At 42.0% G+C, this 21,853-nt stretch overlaps 3 protein-coding genes across 4 annotated transcripts; 2 read left to right on the plus strand and 1 right to left on the minus strand.

The window, feature by feature from the left end:
* The first annotated feature begins 345 nt into the window (after positions 1-345).
* Positions 346-6,796, plus strand: LOC120040650 (ras-related C3 botulinum toxin substrate 1-like). Of its 2 annotated transcripts, none has more exons than XM_038985738.1 (6): positions 346-692; positions 2,812-2,883; positions 4,232-4,349; positions 4,609-4,671; positions 4,956-5,119; positions 5,411-6,796. In XM_038985738.1, exons 1-6 carry the CDS (start codon positions 658-660, stop codon positions 5,469-5,471), a joined length of 513 nt encoding a protein of 170 aa, XP_038841666.1. In that variant the 5' UTR covers positions 346-657; the 3' UTR covers positions 5,472-6,796. The 2 variants fall into 2 exon arrangements, with proteins under 2 accessions (XP_038841666.1, XP_038841665.1); XM_038985737.1 differs by having other exon boundaries at positions 355-692; positions 4,956-5,115.
* A 190-nt stretch (positions 6,797-6,986) lies between these two features.
* LOC120040649 (serine/threonine-protein kinase 19-like) lies at positions 6,987-9,988 on the minus strand. Its single transcript, XM_038985736.1, has 7 exons — positions 9,875-9,988; positions 9,528-9,626; positions 9,288-9,433; positions 8,632-8,867; positions 8,175-8,272; positions 7,944-8,091; positions 6,987-7,492 (listed from the first exon to the last, which is right to left on the minus strand). Exons 2-7 carry the CDS (start codon positions 9,622-9,624, stop codon positions 7,447-7,449), a joined length of 771 nt encoding a protein of 256 aa, XP_038841664.1. The 5' UTR covers positions 9,625-9,626; positions 9,875-9,988; the 3' UTR covers positions 6,987-7,446.
* A 31-nt stretch (positions 9,989-10,019) lies between these two features.
* On the plus strand, positions 10,020-20,844 carry LOC120040648 (decapping and exoribonuclease protein-like). Its single transcript, XM_038985735.1, has 7 exons — positions 10,020-10,074; positions 15,085-15,581; positions 15,866-16,092; positions 18,099-18,318; positions 18,945-19,080; positions 19,246-19,340; positions 19,516-20,844. Exons 2-7 carry the CDS (start codon positions 15,091-15,093, stop codon positions 19,664-19,666), a joined length of 1,320 nt encoding a protein of 439 aa, XP_038841663.1. The 5' UTR covers positions 10,020-10,074; positions 15,085-15,090; the 3' UTR covers positions 19,667-20,844.
* Positions 20,845-21,853: the final 1,009 nt, after the last annotated feature.

Raw genomic sequence — 21,853 nt, forward strand, 5'->3', positions numbered from 1 at the left:
CTGGTTACTAAGTATACCAGATACCTTTGCATACCGTATATTAACATCACGATGTCAGCATATTATCTTCTGATAACTCCACACTACCTGAAAACTGAAAAAGTTGTTCACACTTCTCAAATGTGTATTTTGGTACACGTTTTCAAACGGCTAACTTACTTCTAAATAATTGGATGTATGTTATGTGAAAGATACAAGTTCATATCCATTTTCTTAATTTGATGCTTCTTTCGTTTTATCACAATGTACTGTATTTTGTTTTAGGATTAAACTACTGCACATCAGTGATTTAAATCCGTGCGTGGGCGTCTAAAGCAACCGGAAGTGACCCGGTGAACGGATAGTTCCGCACGGTTTTGCGATGTAAAACGCAGCTCTGTTTTTTCATCAATGGGTGGTAGCAGCTGTTTGCTCCATAATTTCCAGTTGAGAAAGTATGGGAATGTAGCAAGATCACTTCAAAAAAATATATCTTATCGGACACTTTCGAAAAGACAGACATTAACCTTGTCAATCAGTCTTACTTTGACCAAATCATTCCAGACATTTCAAGTTTGAACAAGTTCAGACAAAAGAGTGGGTAACTAAGCTAGCACCCAAGCTAGTAAACGGACTTAGCGACGCATCTGGACCAGTCTGGTAATACGGTCCGGAACAATGCAGGCCATAAAGTGTGTCGTGGTTGGGGACGGGTAAGTTTATGAACGTTTACTAACTATAAATACACGATGTACCATTATAGCTAAGTAACTATCTATTTGGTGTGAATGTCAATAGATAAATAATATAGCTAGCAAATGTGTTAACTTGCTAGCTAACGTAAGTTAACTAAGTGAAAAGTTAGCTAAAGGCTAGGTAACTACCAAACTAACAAGTTCAATGACAATCCAACATTACGCAAGCAAATACATGCTTATTCTCACAATTGTTATTTGTGCAAATTAGCTGGTTTAGTCCCCTTCAATGGGACTAAATTAAGTGGGTGTGTTAACTTTATGAATTAAATCACTGCTCTGCCATAGCTGTGTACGTTCAGATGCTGAAACATGTCTATATTCTAGCCAAGTATCTAAACTCCGCTACCAATTCTTATTTTGTTTTTTACAAGTCGATACTTGGAGTAATATCATACGGATATGATGTTGCCCAAAAATTATAGTAACTATACGTCGATACTTAAAAATGTAAATTATTAAACACTTACTTACCTGTGTTTGTCCTCTGTTGCAGGCCATTTGTTTGCTGAAATCATACATTTTAATAAAACGCTAATAAAATACAACCACCGACTGTTGCTGTATGATGGCAACTCCGCGCTTGTGCCAATTGAATCAACATGGAAACAGTCAGCGATTGTATTTGATCATTTTATTAAAGTAGGGCTTAAAGCAAACAAATAAAGGCACGCAACAGAGGACAAACATAGATACATGTAAGGGTTTACAAATGTATATTTTTGAAGTATTGAAGTCGGAGGTTCCTTTAAAAACTCCAGTCTGTGCTCAACTTCATGGAGGAGTTGAGGTACTTGGCAAGCTGTATTTGAAGTTTTTGTATTTTTTGGGCTCAAGTAAACCTTGTCTCCAGTTTATTTCTGTCATTGTTTACTTGGTCATTTCATTGAATCTAAATTGTGAAAACAGTTAACCGGTATTCATCATCTTTGCCAGCAAGCTAATGTTTCTGTAGAAACATTTTCCAGGTGTGAAGTAAAGAGAGGGAAAGGGGATACCTAGTCACTTACCCACTGAATGCATTCAACTATCCCAGACCATTACAGGTGGACTGACTCACTCTATATATGAATATTCATGTCTGGATCATAGGGAGTATTTCATCTAGACTGTATAACTCCTTGATGTTTGCAGTTCCCAACCAAGTTAAATGGCCTCAGGTCAAACCTGAGGAGTGAGCGTGGTTATAAGACGTGGTGACTCACTGCACTTCACCGACCTCTGCTTGCTAACCAGGGTGATACAAAGCCTTTGCCAGTGGTTGGTAGGTAGGTATTACCCAACAATTAGGTAACAAACTTGGTAACATATTTTAGTTACCCTAGTGGTTCTTGGTCAAACCTGTTCTTCACCTGGCTGGTAGTTAGCCACTCAAATAACTGTGCACTTTTGGATGACCGTATCAGAAAACCTCTGATCTGTTTGGGCACTCCACTCATAATGTGTAGGAGGGAGGGGAGGGTGTACACAACAGAGTATGCAGCCTCTGGGCTGGGTGTGGTGGATATTGTAGGCAGCTGGAGAAATTAAAGCCCACATGTCATAGATGGAACCACGGCTGAACTGTTCTATTCTTTGATTTAAGGAGGTAATATAACTGTCCACTCCCATTCGTCGGCTAGCCTTTTATCTTTTGAAATGGTGACTAGGCCACATTTCAAAGAGTTACGGACTTGAGTTGGTTTTACTGAACCTCAGATCATTGAAAAAAAGCAGGTGTTGCTCTGAAATGTGTGATCATCAATGTGTGATCATTAATGTGTAGAGGATGGCATTGCATGGCATCAGACATCTTGGCTGAGGCTAGGCCTAATCTCAACCTTACTCATTTGAACCAAGTCTGAGTTTCTGGCTGCAGGGAATACAATCGTTCAAGGTAGATTTTGAAGTGTGTTTTGTCCATCCACCCAGATTCAAGTTTGGTAGGGACCTCAATGCCCTCTATAATAGACTAGCCATGTCTTTAGCATGGTTCTTTCAGAGGATTGACATCGTGCTATAAAATTGGCATATGGCATGCACGCCTATGATTTTTTTCCATAATATTGACATGTGCCTTTATTTTCTCCTCTTCCAGAGCTGTGGGTAAGACATGTCTGCTGATCAGCTACACAACCAATGCCTTCCCTGGAGAGTACATCCCCACAGTGTGAGTACCTCTACAGCCCCCGGCAGGGAGGCCTGGCCTGGGAACCCCCTGGACCCAGACACCCCCAGCACCACACCCCTCTAATTCTCCCCTTGTCTCAGTCTCCACAACCATTATTCAGGCTAGGTAGGGAGGGAATCTACATTGCTGTCTTTTGCCCCCCACCTAAACCTGCAAATAGGATTTCAATTGGATTTGGTGGGGAAATGTTTGTTGGCAGCTTGGGATGCTAATCATGCTAACCTGGGGGCCTTAGCATCATACCGGTAGCGTTTGCCAGCCAAGAGTACTTAGCATCTCTGAACAGAGTGCCAGACGTAGAATTGGTTTGCAAATTACATGTAGAATCACATGAAAATGTTGTCAGTCAGACGTCCATTGGCGGGGTGGTCCCTAAAACATACTGTGCCGAACAAACAGCAGATGACCGGCAGATTGACATTCGGTGGGGTGTGTGCGCTCCCTTAGGGGAAGAAATACTTGGGGACAACACAGCGATGTAAATTACCAGAAGGGTTTTTAGGTCTTATCTGACCTGGCACTAACTTGTTATGTTGATCTGTATCAGTAACATAAACTGGTTTAGATGACCAGATTTTTTATTATTGATGGTCACTGGTCACTGGAGTTTTTCACCAGTTTAAACCAGTTCTTCATAAGAGGGAATACAGTAAAACATTCAAATGATTATGTTAAAGGGGAAATCTGCAGCTGCTACTTCCATTTTTGGATTTATAAATGAACGAGAGATACCCATTGATTCTTAAAGAATATAACTGATAAATGCCCCATGAGCTTAGTTTAACTGCCATACCCCATCAGAACCCAAAATGTATGCTTGTTTAACTCCAATGTTTGTAATTATTGTAAATGAATAGCCATATAGTGTTGGTTTACAACTTTTACCCCATGAGGGTTGGTGGCCTGCTGGTTTTCTGTTCCAACTGATAATTCTTTGCCCCTACTTGGTGTCACAGGTCTAAATTGGTCTATCATTTTGATGTCTTGGATGGTCAGTCCTTGCATCTATAGGTCAGTCTATGGTTTTAACTGGTTACATTTCTCCAGGGCCATCCTTCAGCTTTCTACCAAAAGAGGTGCGGAGACGCTTTGTTATTGTTTCACCTGTTGATCCCTTTAAATAAGGATTACGAGCTTCTGTAAAAACATCTATAGATGTTCTTCTGTTCCCTTATAGAAATATGATTTATAGTTAGTCTGATACAAACAGCTATGCACTTTTAGGTTTTCACATCAAGTTAAATAGGATACACTTCTCTCTCCTTTGTTGTCTGCAGTTGAGTATTAGCCTATACCCAAACTCATAGCGGTTGACTGATCCCTACAGGTTTGACAACTACTCTGCCAATGTGATGGTGGATGGAAAACCAGTCAACCTGGGCCTTTGGGATACAGCAGGACAGGAGGACTACGACAGACTCCGCCCCCTCTCCTACCCACAGACGGTAAGATTGACAGACCAGACATGCATTTCCATGGGAACAGCTGAAACTTCCTTACAATTGTTTTGTTTGAAATGAAGCCTTTGTGTACTTACAGGACATTCTGTCAAAAATAGCATAGTCCTTGTCTCTGTGGGTAATAATAAGGACGTTTTAGATATAAGGAAACCCACACCTTTGTATATAAGAAACACTGTGATTGCGGAAGTGATTATCACAGGTACTGACTGAGATTATTCCCCCCCTCTCTCTCTCTCTCCAGGATGTGTTCCTTATCTGTTTCTCCCTCGTGAGTCCTGCCTCGTTTGAAAATGTCCGTGCCAAGGTGGGTGCCCTGTTTGAAGCAACTCATCATAGCTCTTAAGAATTCAATACAAGGAGCTTGTCTACAACACAGCACATGATGTTCAGTTTAAACACATTTAAATTGTCTATCTCTATTTTTCAGAGCTGCACTTTGGAAAAGACAGTCCATATTAATTCTTCATAAGATTAAACTGATTTTACTGGTTATATTGATCAATCTTTTGAAAAGTCGTGGAAACTGTAATGACAAATTGAATGGGAACCCTATGAAAGTGACATGCCCGATGTGGTCTCTCTTCATAGTGGTACCCAGAGGTCAGGCACCACTGCCCCAACACACCCATCATCCTAGTGGGCACCAAGTTGGATCTGAGGGACGATAAGGACACCATCGAGAAGCTCAGGGAGAAGAAGCTCACCCCTATCACCTACCCCCAGGGCCTGGCCATGGCCAAAGAGATCGGTATGTGTTCAGTGTCTATCAGTGACAATGAATGCAGGTTTAGGGAGCGTGTTTACTGTTAGGGACAATTCATGCTTTGAATGCAGATAACCTTCTCAACCAGGAGAAAGTGGTTGTACTCATGCATTACTTAGGATGTAGTCATGCTCTCTGAGTAAGGCTTTAGAAAGTGATGTCTCAAAGGGAGTGAGTGAAGAGTAACTGGCTTCTCTCTCCTGCTAGGACAGCACATGCACACCCTTCAGAGCTATGCATTAGTAGTAACAGTCTCCTCATTCTCTCTCCTGTCGCTCAGGTGCGGTGAAGTACCTGGAGTGCTCGGCCCTGACCCAGCGCGGCCTGAAGACTGTGTTTGACGAGGCCATCCGGGCAGTCCTCTGCCCCCCGCCCGTCAAGAAGAGGAGAAGGAAGTGTTCCCTGCTCTAGAACCCCGCAGACAGGAAGTGTCGGGAAGTGGGCACTCGCCGGGCGGGGAAACAGACAACGCAGACACAAAAGCATTTTACTTCCGAATCTTTCCTTCCTTTTTTATATATATATATTAGTCGCTACTAGTACAGCACTGGGACAAACTGTTCCTTTGTTAAAAGAAACTGAACATACAGATAGGTTTAGGAATGGGTTTTGATGACAATCTGAACCCAGTCCTTTTCTTTGCATAGACACACATCACTGAAGTGTAAGAGATTCCAGAGGCCTTCTAAAAATGGATTTAAACTTCTGTGAGAAGGATGATGAAATGTTTTTGATTTGTTGCTCTTACACTCATAGTCCATATTGTTTGTTTACAGTCTTTATAGGTTGTTTTGGGTGGAGCGTGAATTTGCCAAACTGCGTACTGCAGATATTAGAAGCTGTACAGCAGACCGACACTAAACTTGTGGCAAATTTTTTAGGTTTACCTCCTAACAGTACAGCTAATAATTTGGCATGATGCACTGCAGTTAATGGTTACATGGGTGAGATGGCATTCTTTATAACATGGAAATCCAGATCTAGCCAAGTTAATAGCATCACCAGTTTTATTTTCACCTCCAACTACTAATTAATGTACCATAAATCTAATTTGACTAGGACTGAGTTTGGGAAACACTGGTCTAGCCAACAGTGCTTTTTGTCGATTGGAAAAAGCATGATCCTTCAGTATTTAATGGGAGAGCTGTCGTGCCTCGTTGGACCTGTCAGTCAAAAATGTTGTATCCCCCACCCGCTCCTGCTCTGTCCTCCCTGTACTGTCTGAACCGAATCGTTGCCTGAGAAAAACAAAGCTTGAGACTTTATATGAGAAGATTGGATGTGAGGACTGTTTTGGGTGTCGATATGAGATAAAGCACCTTTTTATATTAGTCTTTGGGCATTTATCAGAAACCATTCATGCAGCGATTTCTTCTGTGTATTTTCTTTGTGAATAGCCCATTTGATTCACAGTAGCCACAACTACTTGGAAGGTGAAGTAGCAAAATAGAGAGCATTTAAATGGCTGAGGAATGATCTAACAGTAACTAAGCTACAGTCAGTAACGACGTAGTGTGTATATATATTCATCTTTGGTTATAATCATTTGAATACAATTGGCTATTTTGTATTAAAAACATTCCACTGAAGTTATTCACTCACTGTATTTTTAACCTGAATGCTATATTGTTTATCAACTTCAAATAAACCTTTAATTTTCATACAAGTCTAGCGTTTTGTAATTAATGCAGATGGCATGAAATGTGCTACATACATTTTATATTTTTTGCATTTACATATTTGAACTACAAGATATGTGACTTATTCAGGCATCAAGCTGTGCTCTGAGCCAATGTTGTGGCCCTTTGGTTTTATGGATTAAGCAATTTGTCACTTTCAGAATCAATACATTTGAATTAAACATACTTTGTGCATTTACTTTGCCTTTACATTTGAGGTATTCATATGTCACAGTACTTAGCTTCTCAATTGAGGTATTCATATTTAGTGGTTACAGCACTGAGGTTCATAGTTTCGCAATTAGTGTTTAAGCTTTTTCTTAAGGACTGACATGCTATTGTACTTCCTCTGAGGACTCTGAGCATGAGTATAGCTGGTTGTAGGATCCACATTGCAATTGTCTTAAAACAAGTCAAGGAACCTTTAAAATGATTTACAAACCAGACAAGGTTTTAGTTTACACCATTGGCATTTCAACCTACAAGGTTTCACTTTGGGTTGACCTATTTGGCAGAAAAAAACTTCAGAAACAAGGCAATAACAAATGCTTAACCACAGATTCATTTGGTGTAACATGGCCTCTCGTCATGTTCAGTTTCTTCCATGAAACAGGTTGTTGTATTCAGTCAGTTGAGTTCAGTAGTCCACACACCGTAACACTGTTCCTGAAGTTGTGGGTATACTAAAAAAAGAAAAGAGCTGGTTAGTTGGGTACAACATGACCAATTGTATTAGATACATTTCAGTCGACAAGAATAGTTGATGGCTACACCCAGGAGTTTTTCATGGTCAAGTTCCAAGTTGTCACATGCACAAGTACAGTAAATTGCTTAACTTGCATCCCTTCCCAGTATTCAGTCAATATCAAAATAGTAAAACTTAAAAGCCACAAGAAAAAAAAGGAACATGTAAGCTGTATACAAGGTCAGTGCCAGATTTACACTGTGCAGGGATACTGGATTAGTTGAGGTAGATATGTACAGTACATGTAGGCAGGGATTAGGAGAAAGTGACTGGTAGCAGGACAGATAATAATAAACAATATGGCAGCAGCATAAGTGGTGGGTGTGTGCAAGAGTGTCATGATGTTCAGGGAAAACTCTTGGTCCTACTGACATGAAAACCAGTCTCACCATTCTACTAGCTCTGCACCAATGATGTCATGGATGTGGTACTTGATCTGGAATTTAACCTGTGAGTTGGTCTGCCTCTCCTCTAGTTCTGCCTTTAAGACTTCGTTATATTTGGACTTCTTAACCATGCCCAGCACAGCTTTACGACCTGGGTCAGGGGGAGGAAGATAGTAAACAGTCAACACTCCATAAGCAAAGTAGTGCGAATAACTTCTTTGTTTGGTAGCTGACCCTGTATTAGGTACTTGGTGAATCTGCCAGAGTTGGGGATGGAGAGCCACCAGCTGCCAGCGTCCCTCACAGTCAGAACCCCCGACTTCACCAGTTGCCTGGGTGGGGGTGGGAAATAGAACAAGTTATTAGTGACTCATTTACAATGGAGCAAATGCATCTAAACAGAGACTTTCAGATACATGAAAAGGATAAGATGCAGCATAGATGACCACCCTCTCAAACAATTTAAAAAAATCTTACACACAGTGCCAGTTTCTTGGACAGAGATCAAGCCTAGACCAGGACTAAAAATCATGTATAATAGAGAATCTCCATTGACATAGCCTTTTAGTCCAGGACTAGGCTTAATCTGTGTCTGGCAAACAAGCTATAGTAGAAACGCATTCAAACAATGACTTTCAATACATGAAGAGACCAAGATTATTTTATTGTTTTTAAGCATTTTTCCTTGTACGTTATCTCTGAGTCTGTGAAGAGAAACTCCTTTAGCATTTTTTCTTTGTTGAAGCTCAGGTCTTTGCAGGAGGGCAGCACTTTCTCCAGGAATTTATCCACTGTGCCCCGTGTCCCTCTCCCCTCCTCCCCAGCCAGGACTTTAGCCTTGTAGTCTGCAGCGAACACCAACCCAAAGGCCTCGGCGTCAAAGCCCAGCTGGAACATCAACAGCTCCCCCTGTTCCCTCAAGTCACTCTAACAAAGAGATGATGAAAATGAAGATGTTGGACATTAACATAGACGGATCAACCAAGGCAATGGTCTAAATTGACAACAAATTTGAATATTTCTCCAGGACTAGTAGTGTTCGTCAAACCCGGTCCTGGAGACCAACAAAGTGTGGAGGTTTTTGTTAGTGCCCAGTACAGCATCGTCCGGGTTTGGCCGTCATTGTAAATAAGAATTTGTTCTTAACTGACTTGCCTAGTTAAATAAAGGTTAAATAGAACTAAACAAAATAAATAACACATTTGATTGAGACCACCAGAATTGAAGAACACTGCTCCAGCAATATTCATACATACAAAAAAGAAAGTATGAATGTATGTACTTGTAAGTCGCTCTGGATAAGAGCGTCTGCTAAATGACTTAAATGTAAATGTAAATAGGGCTTACAAGCTGCCTGTCCACTTGGGTCCTATCATTGTGTATGCTGTAGAGTTGGTGTTTTAGGACAATTTGTGGAAGGGCGTCATTGAAGAGTTTGCGTGGGAATAATGTCATAAGGTCCTGCAGGGTGGCTTTGACGTCCAGTGGTCCCGCTGGGAAAAGAAAGGGACAAGAAAGGAGACGGACAATAAGTCAAACACTGACACATTTAGCTAGCTAGCTACATTTAAGTTTGAGAAAAGGCACCTTCTCCAATGTTGACAGCTCCAAACTGCTTCTCATTGCCAACTCTTCGTTTGTTCACTTTAAACGTGTCTGATATAAGGGCCCGTTTTCTGTTCATAACTGAGAGGCATGAAAACATTAACAATTGACATTAACAATCGTTGTGGACTGCTAACGTTAGTGGCTAGCTACTGTAGCCAGTTGTTATTATGAAGACAGACAGCAGCAGCATGCTAACGTTAAAATAAACGAGCTTCTAGCTATCTGTCTACTAGGGTAACGTTAAACTTTATAATAACGGTATTACTACAAAATATTGGTTTGTTTTCCATAAATATATTCATTGGCAATAAAATGGATGTCCATACCTGACTTAAAGCATTGCTGTAGCAACTCCTTGTCAAACAAGATTTTCCAATCGTTTAAACATACACCGGAAAAAAATATTCTGTCAGATAGACAAAACAGCACCCGACTCCGAAACATACCGCCACCTATCCGTCAGGATCAACTGTTACACATCCTGCAAAACAGAAGTAACGTTAGCTAGCTTGCTAATAAGACGGTGGTGAGTAAATTCACATTTTGCAAAATGAGTTGCATCTGCTTTGCTTGATCAAAACATAGAAAGTAGCATGCATAACATAATGTAGCATGCATGCAGTTTGTGTTGAAGGGAACTGCTACTAAGTTAATACCATTGTGCATTTACATCAACTGTTAGCTAGCTAGCTCGCTAGACTGCTAGCCATGCATTTGCAATGCTGAAGTTACATTGACTGGAGGGTAGTGTAATTATTTTTTTTAAATCTGTTATTACGTCTGATGTAACATATTACAGTATTTATGTAATAACCAATACAGTGATAGTACGTATCTAGTCCACATAGCTACCTAATTTAGTTACGCTTGCTTTCAGCCAGTCATATGAGACAGCAGTGGCAGAAGCCGAAGGTTTGGGTCCGGTGTGTGTGTTATTGTTGTATACTGTATGTTAGTCGCTAGTTAGCTAGCCAGCCTACTTCTGTGGTTTGCATCCCAAAGGAGAGCGATGTCTAAACATTTTCTAGAAAGACTGCAGTGGCCATGAATAAATAGGAAGAAGCAATGTGATTGACCCATTTTGGCTCTCCATCTATCCATCCTGTTCTTCCAGATCAGTTAAAAGTCCAATGCAGACATTATAAAAAATATTTAAAAAATATCAATATCAAATCATTTCTGGGTAACAATCAAGTAAATTACAGTGATTGTTTTGAATTAAAATGGTCAAAAAGGAACTGAAATAGCTTATTACCAAAGAGCAATTTCTCAAACAAGAATTTTGCTAGGAGTGGGGAGGGGAAAACCAACCTCTTGGCAGAGAGGTTTGGAACTTCTTCTTCTGTGGGTTTTATGGCAGACTAGAACCCAGAAAGGTGTTTTGCCGCCACCAACTGGATGGGTTGAAAAACCAAGGAAAACACCAAAACCACACATGACATCGAAAACTAACTTAATCCACCCAAATAAAAATAGTACATTGACACAACCAAAACTAAAATTGGCCAGGCCAGGCACGACTCCAACACCATCATTAAGTTTGCCGATGACACCGACAACAACGAGACAGCCTATAGCGAGGAGGTCAGGTCAGAGACCTGGCCGTGTGGTGCCAGGACAACAATCTCTACCTCAACGTGATCAAGACAAAGGAGATGATTGTGGACTACAGGAGCAAGCACGCCCTCATTCTCATTGACGGGCTGCAGTGGAGCAGGTTGAAAGCTTCAAGTTCCTTGGTGTCCACATCACCAACAAACTAACATGGTCCAAGCACACAAAGACAGTCGTGATGAGGGCACGACAAAACCTTTCAGGAGGCTGAAAAGATTTGGCACGGGTCCTCAGATCCTCAAAAGGTTCTACTGCTGCACCATCGAGAGCATCCTGACTGGTTGCATCACTGCCTGGTATGGCAACTGCTCGGCCAACGACCGCAAGGCACTACAGAGGGTAGTGCGAACGTCCCAGTACATCACTGGGGCCAAGCTTCCTGCCATCCAGGACCTCTATACCAGGCGGTGTCAAAGGAAGGCCCAAAAAATTGTCAGACTCCAGCCACCCTAGTCATAGACTGTTCTCTCTGCTACTGCACGGCAAGCGGTACCGGAGCGCCAAGTCTAGGTCCAAGAGGCTTCTAAACAGCTTCTACCCCCAAACCATAAGACTCCTGAACAACTCATCAAATGGCTACCCAGACTATTTGCATTGCCCCCCCCTCTTTTACACCACTGCTACTCTTTGTTGTTATCATCTATGGATAGTCACTTTAATAACTCTACCTACATGTACATATTACCTCAACTAACCGGTGCCGCCGCACATTGACTCTGTACCGGTACCCCCCTGTATATAGTCTCGCTGTTGTTATTTTACTGCTGCTCTTTAATTACTTGTTACTTTTATTTCTTATTCTTATCCAAATTTTTAAACTGCATTGTTGGTTAGGGGCTCGTAAGTAAACATTTCACTGTAAGTTTGTATTCGGCACATATGACTAATAACATTTGATTTGACTTCCTTACTTCAAAGCTCAATATCTCCCTTCACAGGCTCTAGGGCCTGAGAGGGTGGTACGGCTTGTGACAATACTCCATCCAACGCTGAGAAATATTTCAATCCCAGGAACCGCTCCGCCGCATCCACAATGATATCTATTTTCCTGGACTTTCTCTCCACCTTGGCAGTACCATTAATCACCAAAGCTATAAAGGCCACAAAGTCCACCTTCTTAACCTTCAAAATATTTGGATCCTGCTGGTGAAAGGCAACCGCTGCAGGCTGCAGTGAAGGCCTATCCACCACCATGGACTCATCAGGAGCACCATTCGAACACTTAACCCTTTTAACAGCTGCTGCATATGAAATGCTCTGGACAGCCCTGACTTTGGCCGCCTCATTCTCTTTCACCCTTGTCGGGCATTCCAAAGACCTGGCTTCATGGTTCCCACCACAATTGCAACATTTTCATCACTTTTAAAACACAGGACATGATCTTTTACACAACTTGGACATCTCGGCTTCTCCCTTCTGAAAACACTTGAAACATGTCCAAAATCTTTGCAGTGATCACACTGCGTTGTTCTTGGGATAAATACTCTGACTCTGTAGTTTATATACCCTAAATGCACTTGAGTAAGGAGACACTCCACAAAAGAACAGATAGACTCTTCACCTTTTCATCATTCACCACACGATTCATCTGACGTGCATCGACTTCCCACGAGACGCCAGATATTACCCCCTTGAGGGGTGCCCTGTTCTAAGAGACACACACGACATGTTAAACTTATCAACTCGGGTGAGACGCAACACACGTTCCTTCTGATCAGCAGAAGTACAAAAAAATCAAAACAAGCCCGCCTCTCGTGATCATCACAGCCTTCACTTTACCCAGCACTCTCCACCAGTTCGGATATAGTCAGGCCCATAAATATTTGGGCATTGACCAAGTTATTTTCATTTTGGCTCTGAATGCCAACACAAAGGATTTGAAAGGAAACAATCAAGATGAGCTGAAAGTGCAGACGTTCAGCTTTAATTTGAGGGTATTTACATCCAAGTCGTGTGAACGGTGTAGGAATTACAGCACTTTTTATGTGTTCCCCCCCAATTTTAGGGGCTCAAAAGTAATTGGACAAACTAACAATCATAAATTAAATTGTGAGTTTTAATACAGGGTTGCAAATGACTGCCTGAAGTCTGGAACACATAGACATAAACAGATGCTAGATTTCCTTCCTGGTGATGCTCTGCCAGGCCTTTACTGCAGCTGTCTTCAGTTCCTGCTTGTTCTTGGGGCGTTATGCCTTCAGCAAGTGAAATGCATGCTCAATTGGATTCAGGTCAGGTGATTGACATGGCCATTGCAGAACATTCCACTTCTTTGCCTTAAAAAAGTATTGGGTTGCTTTTTCAGTATGCTTTGGGTCATTGTCCATCTGCACTGTGAAGCACCATCCAATGAGTTTTGAAGCATTTGGCTGAATCTGAGCAGATAATATAGCCCTAAACACTTCAGAATTCATCCTGCTGCTTTTGTCAGCAGTTACATTATCAATAAATACAGGGGAACCAGTTCCATTGGCAGCCATACATGCCCACGCCATGCTTCACAGATGAGGTGGTATGCTTCGAATCATGAGCAGTTCCTTCCCTTCTCCATGCTCTTCTCTTCCCATCATTCTGGTGCAAGTTGATCTTCATCTCATCTGTCCATAGGATGTTGTTCCAGAACTGTACAGGCTTTTTTAGATGTTGTTTGGCAAACTGTAATCTGGTCTTCCAGATGGTTTACATCTTGTGGTAAACCGTCTGTATTTACTCTGGTGTTCTCTTGATTGTTGACTCTGACACAGATATGCCTACCTCCTGGAGGGTGTTCTTGATCTGGCCAACTGTTGTGAAGGGTTTTTTCTTCACCAAGGAAATAATTATTCTGTCATCCACCAGTTGTTTTCTGTAGTTTTTCTGGCCTTTTGGTGTTCCTGAGCTCACCAGTGTGTTCTTTCTTTTAAAGAATGTACCAAATAGTTGATTCGGCCACACCTAATGTTTTTGCTATCTCTCCGATGGGTTTGTTTTGATTTTTCAGCCTAAGGATGGCTTGCTTCACTGCCAGTGACAGCTCTTTGGACTTCATATTGAGGGTTAACAGCAATAGATTCCAAATGCAACACTTGAAATAAACTCTAAACCTTTTATCTGCTTACTTGTAAATGAACTAATGAGGGAATAACACACACCTGGCCATGGAACAGCTGAGCAGCCAATTGTCCAATTACTTTTGGTCCCTTAAAAAGGGGGGTACCACATATAAAAAGTGCTGTAATTCCTACACCGTTCACCCGCTTTGGATGTAAATACCCTCAAATGAAAGCTCATATTCATTATTTCATTTCAACTCCAATATGCTGTGGTAGACAGCTAAAATAACAATAATACCTTGGTCAATGTCCAAATATTTATGGACCTGACTGTATCAAATGGATTCTTCAAGATTAGTAATCCGATCAGCTGCTCGTCATTAACAAACCGCACTCCTACAAGATACGAAGGGTCATTCTCAGCCCTGTACGTTATCTTGCTCCATTTTCCATTATTTTGAACAATGTTCAAATTCTCCTTGATTCTACCGCCATTAGATTCCCAATCCACATCAGTGTGTCCGCTTCCGTCATCCTTCCTCCTGTCAACAATCTAAGCCAACCCCGTCTGTTTTGCCCCAGGTTTGGAACTCCCTTTTTATTGGTCTATTAATTAATCTACACCAGGCAGGCTAAAACTCCATCCCACCTAAATAGACTGACATTTTAGGCAGTCTTTTCAAACAGCTAAAAGGGAATTATCATTTTTTAATTTCACACACTTCAAAGTGTGGAAATATGTAAAAAAAAAACACAGGAAAGTCACATTTGGACTGCTTTGGGCTTTTAATTAGGAGTAGTATACAAAAAGGAAAGATTGGAAGAGATTGAGTCAGACACAAATTGTTATTTGAATGATTTATTAACCAGATATATTTGTCTCTTCCTAGATCACCATGGACCAACGCCACCAGTCCCACCACAGACCACAACATCCAAACTCCAATCACCACGACAACCACCAGTCAACATTCAAGAGAGACATGGATGACAGTGGGAGAGGTCATTTCCAACACAAGCGCTTCAGACCCGGTCAGAACCATCACCCGGCTGGCCCTTCAACACCCCCATCTAGCCCCCCAACCCAGAGCCTGAGCATACAACGACAGCTGTACGAGAGAGACTTCCCCTTATACAAACAGCCTGTGGAGGTGGGACATTTCTCCCTGGACTCTGAGCGCAGGTTTTTCAATGATTCCCGGCAGCTGCGTTACTACGTGGAGCCGGAGAAGAGTTGTCCTAACTTCGACTTGAGGGACGGGTACAGGGGCCGCTTCGTCAAGAGGGACGACAGGGTGAAGGAGAAACTGGACCACATCCTCAGATGGATCCTGGCAAACAGGTCCAAGCTGCAGTCGAAGGACACAGCTGCTTCTTCTTCCCCATGGTAAGCACCACTAGTGTCAGTTTAAGAGATGTTATTTTGATTGATAAATTATTCATCAATAGCAACACCTTTCTGTCTAGTTATACAGATATAGGCCCACTAATTGTCAGTCAAGGCCATAAACATTTCACAATGGGATCAGTTGTGATGGACACAATATTCAATATACACACACTCAATATCCTCAGTCAATTCTGTGATTCCTAGTCACAAGGAATGACTGTGACTATATTAACCTGTGTGTTCTGACAGACATGTATTCTTTGATCGACCTCTCCTACCAGTGCATTAGGTGTAGACATTGTGACATGGCGCGGCCACCTAACCAAGCTGTTGACCACGCCTTATGAGACCCGGGAGGGCTGGCTGCTGGCTGTGACCAGGATGGGGGGGACACTGTACATCAGTGAGGTGGAGACGGAGGCTGCACGCCGGGACCGGGAGAACCGCACCGAGAGGCACGAGGAGATGATGTACTGGGGGTACAAATTTGAACAGTACACCTGTGCAGGTAGAGGAAGGCTTCTTGTATTCCTCTTTTGCTGTACGCACTGAGTTGTTACAGTACCTTGCAAAAGTATTCATCCCCCTTGGCATTTTTCCTATTTTGTTGCATTACAACCTGTAATTTAAATTGATTTTTATTTGGATTTCATGTAATGGACATACACAAAATAGTCCAAATTGGTGAATTGAAATGAAAAAAATAACTTGTTTAAAAGAAAAACGGAAAAGTGATGCATGCATATGTACATTTACATTTACATTTAAGTCATTTAGCAGACGCTCTTATCCAGAGCGACTTACAAATTGATGAATTCACCTTATGATATCCAGTGGAACAACCACTTTACAATAGTGCATCTAAATCTTTTAAGGGGGGGGGGGGGGGGGTTAGAAGGATTACTTTATCCTATCCTAGGTATTCCTTAAAGAGGTGGGGTTTCAGGTGTCTCCGGAAGGTGGTGATTGACTCCGCTGACCTGGCGTATTCACCTCCTTTGCTATGAAGCCCCTAAATAAGATCTGGTGCAACCAATTACCTTCAGAAGTCACATAATTAGTTAAATAAAGTCCACCTGTATGCAATCTAAGTGTCACATCATCTGTTGCATGATCTCAGTATATATACACCTGTTCTGAAAGGCCCCAGAGTCTACAACACCACTAAGCAAGGGGCACCATAAAGAGGAGCACACCAAACAGGTCAGGGACAAGGTTGTGGAGAAGTACGGATCAGGGTTGGGTTATAAAAAAGATCAGAAACTTTGAACATCCCACGGAGCACCATTAAATCCATTATTAAAAAATGGAAAGAATATGGCACCAAAACAAACCTGCCAAAAGAGGGCCGCCCACCAAAACTCACAGACCAGACAAGGAGGGCATTAATCAGAGAGGCAACAAAGAGACCAAAGATAACCCCGAAGGAGCTGCAAAGCTCCACAGCGGAGATTGGAGTATCTGGCCATAGGACCACTAAGCCGTACACTCCACAGAGCTGGGCTTTACGGAAGAGTGGCCAGAAAAAATGCATTGCTTAAGAAAAATATAAGCCAACACGTTTGGTGTTTGCTAAAAGGCACGTGGGAGACTCCCCAAACATATGGAAGAAGGTACTCTGGTCAGATGAGACTAAAATTGAGCTTTCTGGCCATCAAGGAAAACGCTATGTCTGGCGCAAACCCAACACCTCTCATCAACCCGAGAACACAGTGAAGCATGGTGGTGGCAGCATCATGCTGTGGGGATGTTTTTCATCGGCAGGGACTGGGAAACTGGTCAGAATTGAAGGAATGATGGATGGCGCTAAATACAGGGAAATTCTTGAGGGAAACCTGTTTGTCTTCAAGAGATTTCAGACTGGGACAGAGGTTCACCTTCCAGCAGGACAATGACCCTAAGCATACTGCTGAAGCAACACTCGAGTGGTTTAAGGGGAAACATTAAAATGTCTTGGAATGGCCTATTGAAAGCCCAGACCTCAATCCAATTGAGATTCTGTGGTATGACTTAAAGATTGCTGTACACCAGCGGAACCCATCCATGAAGGAGCTGGAGCAGTTTTGCCTTGAAGAATGGGCAAAAATCTCAATGGCTAGATGTGCCAAGCTTATAGAGACATACCCCAAGAGACTTGCAGCTGTAATTGCTGCAAAAGGTGGCTCTACAAAGTATTGATTTTGGGGGGGTGAATATTTATGCATGCTCAAGTGGTAGGCATGTTGTGTAAATCAAATGATACAAACCCCCAAAAAAGTCATTTTAATTCCAGGTTGTAAGGCAACAAAATAGGAAAAATAGGGGGTGAATACTTTCGCAAGCCACTGTATGTTGTGGTGGACTTTCAGATGATTGATTGCTGATGGTTTTTATTGATGGTTTTATATCAATATCACTTGAGATTGGTGTACAGTTCCTGAAAAGCCTTCACCCAGAAATGCATAATATTTCTCATACTTGGGATGGTAGTTGGAGGCCTTGGATGGTTTTGAAATGTCTGTAATCTTCTTTCAGATGACGCCCAGAGTCTTCCAGATCCAGGTGGGGTTGTAAACACCAACGAGGCCTTCTGCACTGTAGTCCAGACCCGGCTAGCCGAGCACAGACTGCTGTTCTCTGGCGAGGTGGACTGTCGGGACAAAGACCCCAAGGCCCCGTCTCCTCCAGCCAACTACATCGAGATGAAGACCTCACTGGAAATCTCCACCCCCAAACAACGTAGCAACTTCCACAGGTAAACTATCCACAGATACGCTCTGCACTAGCCCCCTATTACGGAGACGGATTGCACATCTGCATATCCATATCTTATATCTCTGGATATCTGCAGTTGGACAATTCCATGTTAACGGAATTTAGCTGAGACTCATATTTTTCTTTAAACTGTATGCCAAACAAAAGCCATTGATTTCAAAGTTTAACAATCCATACAACTCTATGCACACTGACTATGTTGAACAATTGACACAATAAAAAAAAAACATTTACTTGAAAAATTGTGCAGGTGCAAAGTTTGGTAACCAAACTTTGTATCTGCACAGTTCTTCCTGTATTTGTAAAATTCTTAGTGTAAATTGTTAAAAGTAGTCTCTATGCATAGAGTTGTATGGTTTGTTAAACTTTTAAATGTTTTTTGTTAGACATACATTTTAAAGTGAAAAATCTGAGTCTCAGCGTAATTCCATTACCATGGAATTGCCCAGTAAAAGGCTCTGTTGTCACTGTCTGGTAAAGACATGTTTTGCTGATGAATATACACAGAATGAAACTGGAACCAAGGCTAGCTCCTCACATCTTCAGTTGGAACATTTTCTCAAGAGTTAAAATGTGTGTTTTCTCTTGTGTATGTTCTCCATCCAGGTTTAAACTACTAAAGTGGTGGGCCCAGTCCTTTCTTCCTGGGGTACCGCGAATCGTAGCTGGTTTCCGTGATCATGACGGAGTGGTTGTGTCTGTGGAGACTTACCACATCTCCAAGATATCTCAGCTTATCAAGGTACGGTTTGTTTTATTTTCTTCTGAAAAAGAACATACACATTTGTAACAGGTCTCATACCAGAAACCCAGTAAGTCTGTGTAATATAGGATGCCTATTTTGTGAGTTTAAAAACAATGTGCGTGCTTGTTTGTCCTAAGTGGTTGTCTCTATTCTCTCATACAGAATGAAACCAACTGCTGGAAGCCAACTGTCTGCATGAACTTCTGCTGTGAATTCCTGTCCTTCGTGAAGAGTGTGGTCACAGAAGACAATCCAAGGTGATGCTTGATATGGTTAAGATTCTTTTTAAAGTACTTATTTTATTAAAGTGCTCATAACCTTTACTTTCTGCTACCATTAAAAAAAGCTTAAGAGAACTTGCTATTGCATACAGTCAAGAGTTTCCCTAGAAACGTTGTGACTCTAGTTAACTATGTTATTTATTTCTGTCAGGGTGGTGCACCTGTTCTCATGGGATCCACACCGAGACGTCACCTACTCCATCCACAGAGACTCTCAGTACTCCTTCCTACCAGACTGGTACATCAGGGAGATGACCAGTTCAACCAGTCGTGAGACACACCACCACCCACCTCAGACCTGATTCAGAACAAACCTGACAATGGCCCGTATTGACAAAGCGTCTCAGTAGGAGTGCTGATCTAGAATCAGGTCCCTCATCCTATTCATTCTGATTTAGGAGGCAAAACAGAGCATAGATCAGCACTCCTACTCTGATATGCTTTATGGGTACAGGCCAAGGTTGTCACCTTACACCAGTAAGGACTTGAAGCAATACTTTAACGCTGAAACCTGTTATTTGATAATGAAGTAGAAACACACCAAGCGCCCTGAAGGAGTAGGCGGGTTCTGACGGGTCGGTTTTTGATGATAAAGAAAGTAATTTTATTCAACTTCCATTTTCCTCCCAGAGTGGCTGAGTTATATAGTGTGGATCAGCATGGACTTTAGCATTCACAAACCAGCTTTTGGGACTTTCTCACAAATGGTGTCCAGGTTTACAGAAGACATATCTTTCCTAATGGTTTGTGATGTCTTTTTTTATGTGAAGTATTTAAATTTTTCAGCTCATCTCTGACTTGTATTTTTTTATTTTATTACAAAATTCAGTGATTTGAATGTAACAGTTGCAGTTTGAAGTGTCTGCTCTGAAACTGTCAAACAATAGTACCATAACAAGATTTAATTTCCCAATCAAACTTTTTTATTAACCTCATGGGCATATCGATCACTTCTGTTCTGAAGTACATTAATTAAATTATGCCACATAAAAAACATACGCACTGTAAGAACATATTGCATAAGCAGTTTTAACCAAAGTTTTCATGGAAACTGTCCAGTGTCAGAATGCATTGTCCTTTGTCCTATAATAAATGACACCTTCATTGAATGAAGCATTGACAATATCGCAGATGGTAGAAAACATCCCAGGTAAAAGTTTGATTCTACAATACAGTTGTGCTGAATGGAATTAACTAAAAAAAAAACTATATTTGCTCTGTGAAGATGTTAATCTGTCATAGCTTTCATTTATTTCAATGCAATTTACAGAATGATTATTAATTTAAAATCTGCAGGATGCATCCTAGTCCCAGAGTTCTCCATGAATTCCAAGGCACATCTTGTCATGTCCTACTGTACGTCCTTAAGCATTCCTCAAGTCAGAAGTGGAAATAGACTTATAACCACATACAGTGCATTCTGAAATTACTCAGACCCCTTGAATTTTTCCACATTTTGTTACATTACAGCCTTATTCTAAAATTGATTCAATTGTTCCCCCCCCCCCCCCCTCAAGCTACACACAAAACCCCACAATGACAAAGCAAAAACAGGTTTAGAAATGTTTGCAAATGTATAACTAATAAAAAAAGTGACATTTACATAAGTATTCAGACCCTTTACTCAGTACTTTGTTGAAGCGCCTTTGTCAGCGATTACAGCCTCGAGTCTTTGGTATGACGCTACAAGCTTGGCACACCTGTATTTGGGGAGTTTCTCCCATTCTTTTCTGCAGATCCTCTCAAGCTCGGTGAGGTTGGATGGGGAACGTTGCTGCACAGCTATTTTCAGGTCTCTCCAGAGATGTTCGTCCGGGCTCTGGCTTGGCCACTCGAGGACATTCAGAGACTTGTCTCGAAGCCACTCCTGCATTGTCCTGGCTGTGTGCTTATGGTCATTGTCCTGTTGGAATGTAAGCCTTCTCCCCAGTCTGAGGTCCTGAGCGCTCTGGAGCAGGTTTTCATCAAAGATCTCTCTGTTCTTTGCTCCATTCATCTTTCCCTTGATCCTGACTAGTCTCCCAGTCCCTGCCACTGAAAACCATCCCCACAGCATGATGCTGCCACCACCATGCGTCACTGTAGGGATGCCAGGTTGCCTCCAGACTGAACTCTTTAGCCTGAATGCCAAGTGTCACATCTTGGTTTCATCAGACCAGAGAATCTTGTTTCTCATGGTCTGAGAGTCCTTTAGGTGCCTTTTGGCAAACATCAAGCAGGCTGTGCCTTTTACTGAGGAGTGGCTTCCATCTGGCAACTCTACCATAAAGGCCTGACTGGTGGAGTGCTGCAGAGATGGTTGTCCTGCTGGAAGGTTCTCCCATCTCCACAGAGGAAGTCTGGAGCTCTGTCAGAGTGACCATCGGGTTCTTGGTCACCTCCCTGACCAAGGCCCTTCTCCCCCGATTGCTCAGTTTGGCCGGAAGGCCAGCTCTAGGAAGTGTCTTGGTGGTTCCAAACTTTTTCCATTTAAGAATGATGGAGGCCAC

This window comes from Salvelinus namaycush, unplaced genomic scaffold (assembly GCF_016432855.1).
Source record: "Salvelinus namaycush isolate Seneca unplaced genomic scaffold, SaNama_1.0 Scaffold37, whole genome shotgun sequence".
NCBI lineage: Eukaryota > Metazoa > Chordata > Actinopteri > Salmoniformes > Salmonidae > Salvelinus > Salvelinus namaycush.